This window comes from Chrysemys picta, chromosome 10 (genome assembly GCF_011386835.1).
Source record: "Chrysemys picta bellii isolate R12L10 chromosome 10, ASM1138683v2, whole genome shotgun sequence".
Taxonomy (NCBI): Eukaryota; Metazoa; Chordata; order Testudines; family Emydidae; genus Chrysemys; species Chrysemys picta.
This window is the reverse complement of record NC_088800.1, coordinates 29038017-29052807: the sequence shown is the minus strand read 5'-3', so window position 1 is coordinate 29052807 and position 14791 is coordinate 29038017. Positions and strand designations below refer to the sequence as shown.

The window sequence follows — 14791 nt, the reverse complement described above, 5'->3', positions numbered from 1 at the left end:
TGTGTTTATAGCTAATATACAGATAATAGCAAATGACAGGATGTAGAAAAATGTACAGGTTGAAAGAGTGACTAAGTTTGCATGGGAATTCATGAAAGTGAAATGCCATCTATTCACAATAAACAAAAGGTACAATCACTTGCAGAATTCCATGTGAGAGGTCCCATGAGATTTAAAAGGTTAAGATTTCTAATAAATTAGCTTTCTACATATTTTCAAACCTTCTCTTAGGAGGAACTCTCTTAAACTTACTTATCCTTATGGATATTGTGTTATTTAACACGCTATAGACTCCCCAGAATAGCTTCCTCTTTTCTTAACTTCCTGAGCCCCATCAGATCTCTCCAAGTGATTATGATGATATAGTATTCTGGAGTACCAGATACTTTATGTAACTTTGATATGTGGTGCCAGGGCTTTATTAGTTTCTGTATAAAAGTATATTCTATCCTAGATGGCTACTGTTCTCAGTCCCTGCCTTTTAGGGCAGTGGTTCTCAACCAGGGGTATGCATACACCTGGGGGTACGTAGAGGTCTTTCAGGGGGTACATCAACTCATCTAGATATTTGCCTAGTTTTACAGCAGGCTACATAAAAACTACTAGCAAAGTCAGGACAAACTAAAATTTCATACAGACTATGACTTGTTTATACTATTCTATATAGTATACACTGAAAAGTACAATATTTATATTTCAATTGATTTATTTTATAATATGGTAAAAATGAGAAAGTAAGCAATTTTTCAGTAATAGTGTGTGGTGACACTTTTTTTATTTTTATGTCTGATTTTGTAAGCAAGTAGTTTTGTGAGATGAAACTTGGGGTAGAGAAGACAAATCAGACTTCTGCAAGGGGTACAGTAGTCTGGAAAGGTTGAGAATAATTGTTTTAGGGCATCTCATTTGCAGTTATTGTATAATGCTCTGCTTTCTGATTCATTGATTAAGAAAAAACATGAAAAGGAGACATATTGTGTGGTTTTTTGTTTTTTGTAAATTAATTTATTTATTTTTTTACCACCACCACCAGCACCACCAAAAAATCTTTCTTAATACATTCAGATTTGTCTTTGGCAGTCTCCTGGATTATATGGGATGTGCAGCTTGTCCCGTTACCTATAAACAATCCATATTTCTGGTATAGGGCACCTAACTATATCCATTTTTAAAAAGTTCTCATAAGCCTTGTCTTTCTCTAGCTGGCTTTTAGTTGTCTCTGTTTGTCTGTCTGGTTGACAGAAGTTACTAGCTCTTTATCTTTGAGCAGCAATGCTCTAATGCAGGGGTTCTCAAACTGGGGGTTAGGACCCCTCAGGGGGTCATGAGGTTATTACATGGGGGGGGTCGTGAGCTGTCAGCCTCCACCCCAAACCCTGCGCTGCCTCCAGCATTTATAATGGTGTTAAATATAGTAAGTGTTTTTTTTTAATGTATAAGGGGGGGGGGGTCACACTCAAAGGCTTGCTATGTGAAAGGGGTCACTAGTACAAAAGTTTGAGAACCACTGCTCTAATGTTTCTGTTCACCGAATTGCATTTCAACACATAGCTACTTGTAAATGGCAAAATGCAGACAGGGCTTGATCCAGCTCTGAGATGCATAGATATAGGGTCAATCCTAACATGAAATTAAATTTAGAACTATACTGTGTTCCTCTGAAGCAGATTTTCTAGAATGGGTCCAAGTCCCGCCTCCCCATACCTACCTTGTAAGCCTATATATATAAAAAATGGATTGGAAACAGTAAGTGTTTAACAATGTGGGTGTGTGTGGTGGGAGGGGGATGAGGGCTTTGGCTGGGGGTGCAGGCTCTGGGGTGGGGCTGGGGATGAGGGGTTTGGGGTATGGGAGGGGACTCGTGTAGAGCAGAGGGTTGGGGATGAGGGCTGGGGCTGAGGGGATTGGGGTGTGGGAGGGGCTCAGGGCTAGGGCAGAGGGTTGGGGTGTTGGGATGAGGGCTGTGGGGTGGGGCTGGGCATGAGGGGTTCACAGTGCAGGAGGGGGCTCAGGGTGGGGCAGAAAGTTGGGGTGAGGGGGGTGAGGGCTCTGGCTGGGGGTGTGGGCTCTGGAGTGGGGATGGGGATGAGTTTGGGGTGTGGGAGGGGGAGGAGGGCTCAAGGCTGGGGCAGAGGGTTGGGGTGTGGGCTCTGGGGTGGGGTTGGGGATGAGGAGTTTGGGGTGTAGGCAGGCTGCCCCAAGGCTGGGGCCAGGACTCCACAGTCCCCCCAGCCCTGTCCCTGAGGGGAGCTCTGAGGGAAGAGGCCCCCTCTCCCCCTCCCCAGCCCCACACTCACCCGGCACTGTCACTACACGTACTCCTAGAGGCTGGACCCCTCTCACGTCCAGGAAGCCCCCTCATCTCCCCTGTGGTGGGTGCCGGGGGGGGGAGGGGACTGCCATCACATGTGGCCTCCTCCCCCGCTACAGCCTGCTGCCCCTCACCATAGCCTCGTGGGGGATGGGGCTGCCCTTTGCCCAGGGTGGGGCAGGAGTGGTGGCTGCGGGCAAGGGGGATCATACGGTCGGACACTCTCACCCAAGCCCCAGCAGCTGCTCAGGTGAGGTCTAGACTCCATCTCCCAGAAGCCCCTCGGTGTCGCCTCCCGGTGGGTGCCAGGGGAGGGGAGGGCTGCCAGTCATGTGTGCGCCTCTTTCCCTCTTCAGGTGCAGCAGTTGCCTCAGCCTGCCGCCGGCGCCACTCTTGTGTTGTAGGCAGGGACACTCTGGGGTCAGGGAGAGGCGCCTGGGGGCGGCAGGCAGGGCCGGGGCAGAGACCTGGCTCTGAACATTGGTGGAGCTGGGCACCCAGGCCTTGAATATTCCTGGAGCTTGGGCACCGCGGGCCCATACAACTCGACATCCCTGTCTCATTCATATTTCAAAATCCCACTGCCGTTACTGGACACCCAGTATGTTGACTGCAACTTTACCAGACAAAGAATCCCCAGTGTCCCAACAGTTCAGAACTTATGCACATGATATAATGGGCTAACAGAACTCATGTTTGTGTTTGCAAAACTAAAAGGCACAAATATAAAATGCTCTATAACTAGGAGAGGAAGGTCCAGTGGTTAAGGCACTGCCTAAGATCTGGGTGACCTGGGCTCAATTCCCTGCTCTGCCACAGGCTTCTGGTTTGGCAAGTCACTTAGCCTTTCTGTGCCTTGATTTCCCCCATCTGTAATGTGGTGTTGATATCACTGCCCTACATCACAGGGGTGTTGTGAGGATAAATACTTTAAAAATTGTGAGGCACTCCGGTAACTATGGTAATCGGGCCATAGAAATACCTAAGATACCTAGACAGACTACGTGATGAATTCAGAGAGGATGTATTGGTTCTTGCATTTTGGCTGGACCACAGAGGAGTCTTATCTTCTGCAGTGTGCACTTGAATGCTTAGAAACGGTATTGGTACTAACATTTGGAAACCCTTTAAAAAAATCTGTCATATCCTAAAAAAAATAAACGACCTGAGGCAGTCGTGAAATAATGGCATGGTGCATGCTGGCACACCACAGGGGAACTGAAGCCACCAAAGTGCTGTAACGGAGGCATGAAATAAAAAGACAAGTACCTTCTTTAACACTGGTTATTTATACTTTGTTGTTCAGACCATGATTCGGTAGTCCATTCCTTAAGTCCCATTGACTTCAGTGGGAAAATGTGTGCTTATATTTAAGCACATACTCAAGTGCTTTGCTAAATAGATGTAGACCTTAAGTTCTGATCTGAATTGCTGCAAAGTCCAAAGGAGTTCAGTTACAGATGTTTGGTTGGGACCTATCTCTAGTTTCATTAGCATCCTGGAAAGTATTGAATAAGTATTGACAAATATTTTTTTCTCTATTTCTGTAGGATTTGTGTGTAATCTGCATTACGTTCTAACACATTGAAGGGCATTTGTCCACCCCAAAAGGCTTCATAATCAAGGATCATGGTAGACAGTTTAATAGTATCTTTGAGGTAAGTTGTACAATAAAATTATTTTTAATGATTTAATATGCTCTTGTCACAGTGCAATAAGTATTGATTGACTGAATATCTGTAGACTTTACAAGCAAGTGTTATTTTAACTATTTGGACCATTAGTAGTTTAATGCAAAGTCCAGTCCAAATGATTGAATGGTTAAGTGCATAGATCACTTAGAAAAATCAGGCAAGGGCAATCTTTGAGCAATCTTTGAGGGGGGGAAGAGAGAGAATTGAAAAGTTCCCAATGTCTTGTTCCTGGAGGGCTTCTTTTCACCTGGTGTCAGTGTCTTAGCAGGATTTCTTGTAATTTGCAGATTTTTTTTATACCATTTTTGGTGAGATCTAATGACTCCCAATTATAGTAAATGCCTTTTAAATAATTTTTATTCTTAAACTTTGAATGAATTGTAATGTATGCATTAAAGTTATATGTTCTTGGAATGATTCATTCACATGTTCATGACTGCTAGGGCATTGCGTGTTTCCTTTCATTTGTGTGAAAATGGACTGGAAGTGACTCCTCAGGTCCAACCCTCTCTCTTCTGAATTTCAAATGCCAGGCTTTGGACCGAAATCCCCAGATCCAGACCTGCTTCTGTCTTGAGCTTTCAGCTCGGATTTCACACTCCAATGGATCTTCTATATATTGCAGCCTATAACAGTGCTACCTTTTCTTTGGAGACTTCTCCCAGCCTCCCCCCACACAGATGGACCAAGAAGCCCCCATGCTCAGGGAAGTCACTCACCATGGCTGCCAGAGGCACAGGATATGATACAGAGTGGCCCCACAGCTTATACCATGAGGAGACAACCGTCCCCCCCCCACCACCATAATCAATAATAGGGGAGAAACTCACTGAGGGGCATCTTTCCGCACCTTGGGTTTTCTGTGGGGGAAGGGGGGCCTTTTGACACCTCCCCAGATAAAAGTATTAGTGTCTTCAACAGGAAACCTCCCCCCCGGACACTGATTTAAACAAAAGATGGCATTGCCACTATGGGGGAGTATGACTGAATACTTTGCTGTATTCTCCACCTGGTGTGAGATGGATATTTTGGTTTGACAGTTTGATAGATCCCTACATACTCCACTTCAAATGTTGTGCCTAATTTTGATGTGTGCTTGGTATTTTTTTTTGGCTTTCCCACGTATTTAGAATGTCTGTAACAAATCTTCAGAGCAGGATAAACCTATTTTGGTAGTTTAGAGAACCTAGCACTAGTCAAGCATGATAAATAAAATTACCAACTCCAGAGAAGCGGCCAAAGTCAACTAAGTCAAAGTGAAATAACATGAAATTTAAAAAAAAAAAAAATCACAACCCCTCAATCATCCCAGAGGCTTTCCTCAGGAAGGCTTAAGTATTCCTACCAGATTTCCTATGTGCTTGAAACAGTAGGTTGATAACAAATATTTTTGGCAGACCCAAGCACATACACAGAGACAAACTATAAACTACCCTCATTGTCCCTGTGTGCGCGTGCACACACATGCTGAATTGTAATCCCCCTTTTTAGAGACTGGTCAGGAAAAGCTTGGCACAGAATAATCACACACATGCTAAGGAGTTCAGTTTTGAAGTGGGAATTTTTAATCTGGTGAGTAATTTGCTTTGAAGATTATAGTCCTTGCTCACTTTAGAACTGCCACCCTCATGCAGGATTTTATTAAAATGTATTCATAGAAATGTGCTGCCCATCGACAGAGCCTGGCCTTTTGCTGTTCATGAAAGTTTGTTTCCCTATGCAAATGCTGAACTTCCTATTGCATCCTCTGAGGAAACAGGGAGAGTAGAAGCCAGACAGAGGGTGAAGACCTCTGAAAAAGTAAAGCGGGTATTCAACTGGAGCAAATCAGATGTTCCAAAACTATTATGGGGATCATATAATGTGAGGCTGCCCGGGGGAGTCTGTGATTTGTATTCTAGCTAGGAGTTTGTCATATTTCCATTAAAACTTCATTGAAATGGGGCACTATGAAGGAGATCACCTGTCCATGAAGGAAAAGCATATGTGGCTCCTGGATTACAGGACACACTTGGGAAGGCAGTGTGTTCTGTAATTAGGGCACTGGACTGGGAGTAGGAAGATCTGAGTTCTATTTCCAGTTTTGCCTTTTATTTGCTATATGACCTTGGGCAAATTATTTCCCCTCTTTATGTCTCTGTTTTCTCCCTCCCTTTCTCTGGAAGTGCCCCCTCTTCAGGATGGGGACTGTTTCTTACTGTGTATGCAGAGGCTCTGGAACATCTGGGTGCTAATAACAATAAAAGATGCAGCATGTTTTTAAAAGGGCTTTAAAATGTTCTGATTTAAAAACAAAGAAAACAAGACTGGCACTTCAGTTTTTATCCTTTTCATGGTTATTGCTTTGTGCAAGAGGACTAGAACATGATAATGAGGTGGTGATAGGCACTATATAATACTTATTATCCAATGGCCAGTTCCCCCACCCCAGTATGTTAGTGAAGGCAAACAAATATCTTTCTAATATAGAGAACGTTTTTTCTTGAGTTTTCTATGTTTGTGGTAATGAAATGGCAAGTGCAAAAAAGTATCTCTGTTTGTTAGACCCCTGTGACAGTGTGTATCAGGCCTTCTCTGTCCCTGCTGGAGCTGTCGCTGCCCTGACGCACCCTCTCGAAGGAGACATATGACCTGGGAAAGAGGGGTAGTGAGTTTAGACCTCCACACACTGCCTAGAGAAGTGACTCAAACTTGGTACTGGGGGAACCAACAAGATTTGCCCCTCTGTCAGTTAGAAATGCCAGGAGGAGGCAATAGGCAATCAGGATCTACCAGACAAGATAAGATGGCTTGCCTGCTTCTCCTAAGGAGGAGTGCTGGGTAGAGTTACCACCTTTTGAAATGCAAAAAACCCAGCACGCTCCCCACAAGGCAAGCCCACCACAACCCCAAGCAAAAGTAACTCCACACATCCACATCAACAGCCACTTTATAGTATCTAGAGAGAGAACATCATTTTCTTACCTTGGTTGTGTTTCTCCAAGCTGCTTTGTTTGTTTCGGTCTTCACTGAGATCCTTCCCCCCCGAAACTTCATTGATTCTATATTTTTAACTGTATACTTGAATGTGAACTTTCTGGAACTTTATATATAAAGAAAATCCATTTAGTCTTTTTCTTGAATTTATATTTGCTGTTTGAATTTGCCATTTTCAGCCATTTCTTATTTTTAACAGCAACATCATAGCATTGTTAGCTGGACACAGAAACTTCTAACATTAGATATCCCAGTATATTGTGATAATAATGAAAATCTTTAGAACCAGTTCAAAAAACCCTGGCAGATTAAATTCTGTTTCTGGCAATACATAAAAACAAACAGGCCAGGCTGGTCAAATACGAGCCAGGTGGTAACCCTAGTGCTGGGTGAAGATGAGTCAGGAGAGGATTTCCCGGGACCTAACCCAAAATACTCAGGCCTGGATCAGGACCTAACAACTCAACAGCACTTTTGGTTTAAAGCTTGTGTCACTGTTCATTTTTGTTGTGGAGTTTAAATGCCTAACTGGCGTTTTTTAGTAAAATTTCAGTTAACTGTTTCAAGACTACCAAGGGGTTGCTGTACGAGACACCTTGCTCCTGATGAGATTTGTCAGCCCCCCTCTGAAAGTGTCTGAAACAATGTAGAATATTTAAAGGGTTGTGGAGAAGGGTGCTGTGAATGGGAAGTGCAGCTGGATTCTGACTGATCTGTTAGGGCTTGTCTTTATGGTGGGGTAATATGCCCTATGGGGTGACGATTTCTAAAGCGCACTAAGACGTTGCACGTTAATTGATGTGTGTGTATCCTGCTGGTGTGGACTAAAGGTTACCTAGTGCATGGTGCGCTTTAGAAATATCACCTCCGTAAAGCAAATTACCTGACCATGTAGATAAGCCCTTAGTTTGCAGCTGGATTCTTTGTGGTTTACTGTGTTTCATCATCTCCACCATTTTTGTCTTTGCTTTTGAAATTCATCAGACTACTAGGTGTTCATAGGACCAGGTTAATTTTTACTGTAAATTTTCAGTGGGCTTGCTCAATCCAAGTGAGTGTAGAGAGAGGTAAAGGTTGCCATAAATTGCCTGTCTGCCTTCCCAGATCCTGGGGCTTCCTAGGGGACACACCAATCTCTGGTGCAAATTAGAGCAGCCAAAGGACTGTTTTAATTTAGGCTAACTTGTAATGGCCACTTAAGAGGCATTGTGATGGTGAGGCTAGACAGATCAGAGTTTCTCTGAGCTTCATTGTCATTGTGGTCTCTTCAAGGCTGGGTGAGAGTGTGACTGTAAGCACCCCTGTATTCACACTATTGTAATAATCCTTGTGTAAAATATGCCTTGTGCGGTATGATATGAAAACTGACTCACCAATCATTCAAATTCTTGCGTGATGTGCATATGCAGTGAGCATTAAGAGTTATGAATATATGCTGGAATTACAACCAAAGTGCAGATAAACCAGATATGTCAGGGGGAGTTGGTAAACTGATCTGCCCTAAACAAAGGAATGTGTTTTCCCCACTGGGAATTACTTTCTATGTACTTTTAAGGACAATGAGAATGTATTTACATATCACATAAACAGACCCAACAAGCTAACAAGGGATGGAGGCAAACCTCATGCTAACAAGAGGGTGAGGAGACAGCAGGGTGTCTACACCCAGTGGGGGAGAGAAGCTTGGTCTGGGTTTTACTTTTTGGAAGAATCCGTTTAAAAGGTTTACTGGTTTATAAAGACAGTCGGCTGAACCTCAGATGTTAAGCAATTGAATCAACTGATCATATACAGTATTACTGTATTAATGAAATGTATAGAGTGAGGTCTTTGCTGAAAGCTAATGACACACTAATTAATATCATTGTGAAATGTATGTATTAAAAGTATAGGAGGAAATATGGATACTTAATCATATTATGTTTTAAAGTCTGTGGAGAAACAGATTCCCTCTCAGACAGGAGGGCAGGCAGCTATTTACCTGTCTCCTGAGATTAAGCCAGGTGTGACCAAAACCAATGGAAGCTGCATTTACGCAGAAATCAGTCAAGGGGTGGGAAGGCCACAGGAAGGGAAAAAATAGCATGAGGTCATTCTGCCTCTTGGAACAGTCATTGGACTTTGGAAGATAAACAAAGACAGAAGCCATCTTTTGCATCTATAACTAGTCAAACACACACAACAGAGCTCATGCAAGCTGAGAAAGATGGTTTCTTCAACCAAAGGGTGGTTGAACTGTCTGGAAACTGAATATAGGTGAGAAACTTGCATAGGTAAAGGTTGTACCTTGATAGATTAAGTTTGACACTTTTAGATCTGTTTTCATTTTTATTTGCTTGTAACCCTTTCTAACTTAATCATAGAAGTGTGGGACTGGCAGGGTCCTCGATAGATCATCTAGTCCAGTCCCCTGCACTCGAGGCAGGACTAAGTAATAACTAGACCATTCCTGACAGGTATTTGTCTAACCTGCTCTTCAAAACCTCCAGTAATGGAGATTCCACAACCATAGGTAATTTGTTCCAGTAACTACCCTGACAGTTAAGTTTTTTCCTAATATCCAACCTATACCTTCCTTGCTGCAATTTAAGCCCCTTGCTTTTTGTCCTATCCTCAGAGGTTAATGAGAACAATTTTTTCACTCTCCTCCTTTTGTACCTGAACTCCCTTAAAATCCTGTCATCTTTTGTAAATAAACTTGTTTTACCATCAATCTAAATGACCAGTGCTGTGTTTGAATTAAAGTGAATCTTAACTCCAGTTAATGTGGCAAGCTGGTAGGCTTTGTGTCTTTAGAGGAACAAACTAACCTTATTATTTCTCTGAGCTGTCCAGGAGCGGGCTGGACATTACAGAGCACACTGTTTGGGGACAAGTTGGGACTGGGAGCAGGGCCGGCTCTAGGATTTTTGCCGCCCAAAGCAAAAAATTTTTTGGCAGTCCCCCCCCTTTTTATTCGTGCCTCCCTGTCCCTGGCCCCGCCCCAACTCCACCCTTTCCGAACCCCTTCCTCAAATCCCCAGCCCCGCCTCCTCCCCCGGGCATACCGCATTTCCCCCTCCCCCCATTGTTTCCTGCGGGGCCCCCCACAACCTCCCGCCCTAGCTCACCTCCACTCCACCTGCTCCCCTGGGCGCGCCGCCGCTCCACTTCTCCCCCCCCTCCCTCTCAGGTGAGGGGGGGGGAAAAGCGGAGCAGTGGCACGTTCAGGGGAGCTGGCAGAGCAGAGGAGAGCTAAGGTGGGGGGCACAGGAAGTAACGGGGGGGTAGAGGAACTGCTCCCCACTCCAGCTCACCTCCACTCCACCGCCGCCGCCTCCCCCGAGTGCCCCCCCGCTCGGCTTCTCCTCCCAGCCTTGCTGCACGAAACAGTTGTATTGCGCCCAGCAAGCCTGGGAGGGAGGGGGGAGAAGCGGAGTGGTGGTGGCGCACTCAGGGGAGCAGGCGGAGGCAGAGCGGAGGCGAGCTGGGGCGGTGAGCTGGGGCGGCGGGGACACTTTTTCCCCATGCCTCGGAGTCGGCACCTATGATGGCCGGCGCCAGAATGCCGCCCCTAGAAATATGCCACCCCAAGCACCTGCTTGTTTTGCTGGTGCCTGGAGCCGGCCCTGACTGGGAGTGTGCTGGCTGTAACTAAAGCTGGTGGAAGCCAGTGTGTGATGGTGTGTTGCTTCAGGCTGCTGGGGTCAGAGTCTGCTAGACCAGGGCTGAAGCTATACACAGACACTCAGGGTATGACCCTCCTGCTTGTAGGCTGATTGTGAGTGGCCCGGGTTGAGAGCTACAGCAACAAAGTATTGTGAGGCACCCAGAGTTATAGGGCAGGTAGTGACACAACCTCTCAGTGGTCTGGATTGCACCCCTGAACCAAAACCCATCACAGAAAAATATTAGGTGCAACTGGTGTGCCTCTGACCAGCAATCCCTTTTGTGCAGCCTTTTGAGCAGCACAAAATAGCTGGCAGCAGGGCCAAGAATGAGGCCCCTCACTGAGCTACATTTGGACCCATATAGATGTGACAAGGAAGCCCCTTATTGATGGTGGATCAGCGTCTGCCTGGTTGGTGGAAGAAGGGCTAGAGAGGCTAAAAAGCAGCTTGGCGTTTGGGGCCTGTAGCTCCACTTGGAGTGGGGAGCAGAGGTTGCTCAGATGCTATCTGCAAATCCTGGGCACTCTTTCTCAATGTTGACATGTCATGGATGGAGAGAGGCAGGGGGAATGGGGATCATAAACATTGAACCATGTATTGGCACCTGGGTGTGGTGAGAGTCTCTGGAGAAAGTGACAGGTGAGTTGTCTTGCTGCCCCCCAGGTCTTGTGCTATAAAGTCTAGTCAGTATCCACAGCTGACTGGAGAGGAACCTGTCCCCTTGCTGTCACACAGGTTCTGTGCGTGTTCAGTGCTTCCTCAACACTATTTTACACAACTGTACTGAGGAGGGAGGAGTCATGGCCCAGGAAAGAACTAAGAAGTGGGGTTTGGTTTTGTATGTTTACAGTCAAATTTTCCTTTGCACTTTTGAAAATCAGGGGAAATGTATCTGTTTGGGCACCCAAAAATGGAGGTGCACAAAATTAATAGAATGCTTCTGAAAATGTTAGCTTTCATCTTTATTCAAGCATAAAGTGGGATACGGTTTGTAGCAATAAAGTGTGTGTGTGTGTGTGTGTGTGTGTAGTTATGTGGCTTGCCCAGTTCTACCCTCTTTATTATCATGCTGGTAAGTTGCTGGTAAGTTGCTTGGTCATGTGACACTACTCATGTCAGTAAATTTACTCAAGTGCCTAAGCTTTTGTAGGCTCAAGCTTTAAGACAGGTAGCTGGGGTACGTGGTGTGGTTCAGTGATTATCTGCAATACATACACATTCAATATTATCTATTTTTTGCAGACTTCTCAGTTTCATAGTGGTATTAGGATTTCAGCTGGTCATCCCACAAACGTCAATTGAACACAGAAAGGTAAGCTACAGAAATTCGGGTTTTGTATCATTAGAAGTAACATGTATGGTGTGTTAGTGTAAGAAACATAAAGTAACTTGGTGCAAATACCTCTGCTGTTAGGCATTATATGCAGGATCTTATTATTTAAAAAAGATGGGAGGCTGTCTGGCCCTGTGCCCTTGTGTTGGTTAGCATACTCTGTTGCCAGATGCAGGTTGGATTCCCAGTCCCCTGCTAGGGATCTTAAAGTGCAGAGAGGAGGGGAATGTCCCTGCTAAAATGACATCATAAGGGAAGAAGTTTCCCCAACCAGCTAGCCTTCTTCCCTAGAGGCATTTTCTTTCTTGCGATATCACTAAGGATAATAATTTGACAGAGTTCACTTACTGAGCGTTTCACCATTGGGAGCAATTTGTGGTGCAGTTTCTTACCAGTTTTCTGGGATGCTTCTGGTTTTATATGTTGTCCCTTACATGCAACAGACCGTAGGGTTGCCGACCCTCCAGATTTAAACTAGATACTGTGTATGGTGGTTTCTCTGTAACTTGAAGTCTTTAAATCATGATTTGAGGATTTCAGTACCTCAGCCAGAGGTTAGGAGTCAATTTCAGGAGTGGGTGAGTGAGGTTCTGTGGCATGCAATGTGCAGGATGTCAGACTAGATGATCATGATGGTCCCTTCTGGCCTCAAAGTCTGAGTTAAACTTCCCCAAACCCCTCTGACCCCACCTATCAACTGCCAGACAACAAGAATGTTAGCTGCTCAGGCTGAGAGAGACATCTTTCTAATTAAGTGTAAACTCTCAGCTTTGTCACTGGGGGAGTTGTTCCTGCTTTTATGTTGAGATTCTGGTGTGTGTTTGCTGAGCGAGTAACTTTGTACCCCTGCTAGCAGCTTCTGTGTTGAGCTTCTTTTGCTTCTGTGGACAGAAATTGCAGAACAGCAGATATGTTCAGGGGGAGGTTTTCTGCAGTGGAGCAGTAGCTGTTTCTAAAATTCTAGTGAATGATACAACTTAACATTGTTTGGAAACTTTCTTATGTACTCTTACAAGGCTTTATGGAATTAAAAATTAGACAACACATTAAATGGGTGGATCTGAGCCAGTCTCTGGGAATAAAGAGACTGTTTAGTCAGTGGTCCTTATGCATGTGCCTTTGGCATATTCATAAATCTTTGGTGCTTTAGTTTGTGGTGCTAGAAATAGTATGCCAGGGGTGGAAGTAACTTAAAAGTCTTATTGGTACGGGGACCCAGCTCTGGGCCCTCAGACAGAAGGGGTGGGGCCTCAGGCGGAAGGGGTGCGGCTAGGGGTCAGCCTACCCCAGCCAGCCCTTCCACATTGCTGGGGCTCTGGAGGTGATTTAAAGGGCCTGGGCCTATGGCTGCTGCTGCAGTTGCAGCGGCTGGGAGCCCTGGGCCCTTTTAAATCGCTGGGCCATTGGACAGCTGCCGCTTTTCCCCCCGCTCCTCTGGGTGGGGCAAAAGGGGCAGCGATGTTAAAGCACTGCTGCAGTAGCCCTTTAACTTTGGTTGTGTACGGGCCCATACCGGCGGCCACTTCTTACTGGTACGCTGTACCAGCCCATACCAGCCCACTTTCACCTCTGATGATTGCTCAGTTTGCACCTTGTACAGTTGTTTTTGGCTCTTAAAGATAAAGACAGGAAATAAACTCTGAGTCCTGGATGTGAATACTTGGGTGAATGTTCTGCTAAAATATTTGTAAATAGTCCAGTTATTTTCTTACTCTGAAGCTTTCTGGAAAATGAAGAGAATCCCCAAAGCAGCTGATGGGAATCCAATTTAACTGCACCTCAGTGCAGCTGGGACCTTGTATTTTATGACTTTATAGGCAGAGGTTTGGGGTGGTGGTTTTTTCTCTCTCTCTGTCATTATGGGGGGGTCTTACTATTTTATTTTATTCTTTATTTCTCTTCCTTAAAACCCTTTCCCGCCACCCCTCCCTCAAAGGTATCAGTGGTAGGAATGTTTTTTTTCCTTCAAAGCAGCTTGAAATAGGTTCCTGCTGGTTTGGAAGCTTACATCATACTTCAACTTGTTTGGAAGTAATATTGCTTTTGAACTAAAGTTCACCTGTAGTTTTCCCATGTACACTAACATTTGTTTTAATTAACTCGAGTCACTGCTTTGGATATGTTTCTAATAGGATTTGGCTTATTGGCTGTGTTAATATTAGTGGAGAAATGAAAGTCTGGTCCTGCATGCCAACATATAGTAAAAAATATTTTAGAAGAGAAAAACTCTTCTTCAGCAAATCCTGCAGGAGCTGAGCTGAATAGGCTACTTTGCTCTGAAACACAAAAATAATCTATTTTTGGCACACTAGCCCAAATTTAGCTAGAGAGTAAAATTAGCCAAATACTTAAATAGTGCAGAAGTGCAAATGGAAACAGGCTGTAGGAACAACAGTATAGTTGGGAGAGTTTTCTTTTTGTTTGCAGTTTCTTATTCTGAACTTCTGTTGCCTTCAAGAGCAAAACTTCTGTTTATCAGAAAACACATTAGTTGAAATTAAATTTCACTTAAAATTTTTGTGGTCACTAGAAACTGATGAGCATTGTTAAATTTATAGGGACCAGGTCCTGTGAACTAAAAATGAAGAACGTATTCATGTGACTTTAGGAACTAACATGCTATTTATAGTAGAACTATTTGTACTGCTCTGCTATTAACTCTGAATCTGAATAAAATAGCAGTTATTTTTATTTAAGATTTCAGAGTTGAAGATCCAAGGCCATTCACATCTCTCTAAGCTATTGTTCCAGGCTGTCTGCCGACTCAGGAATAGTTTTTACATTTGAAAATGTTCCTTAACCTAAACTTATCCCTAGGATAAAGGAC

The 14791-nt window shown here is 44.5% G+C and overlaps 1 protein-coding gene across 1 annotated transcript in view; it reads left to right on the top strand.

Moving 5' to 3' along the window:
• THSD4 (thrombospondin type 1 domain containing 4) overlaps window positions 1-14791 on the top strand; it is a 644254-nt gene that overhangs the window by 44821 nt on the left and 584642 nt on the right. Inside the window, exons 2-3 of the mRNA XM_005284967.4 lie at window positions 3862-3969; window positions 11874-11943. Coding sequence (XP_005285024.2) covers window positions 3941-3969; window positions 11874-11943 — 99 coding nt within the window. The 5' untranslated portion in view covers window positions 3862-3940. The remainder of the gene's footprint in view (window positions 1-3861; window positions 3970-11873; window positions 11944-14791) is intronic.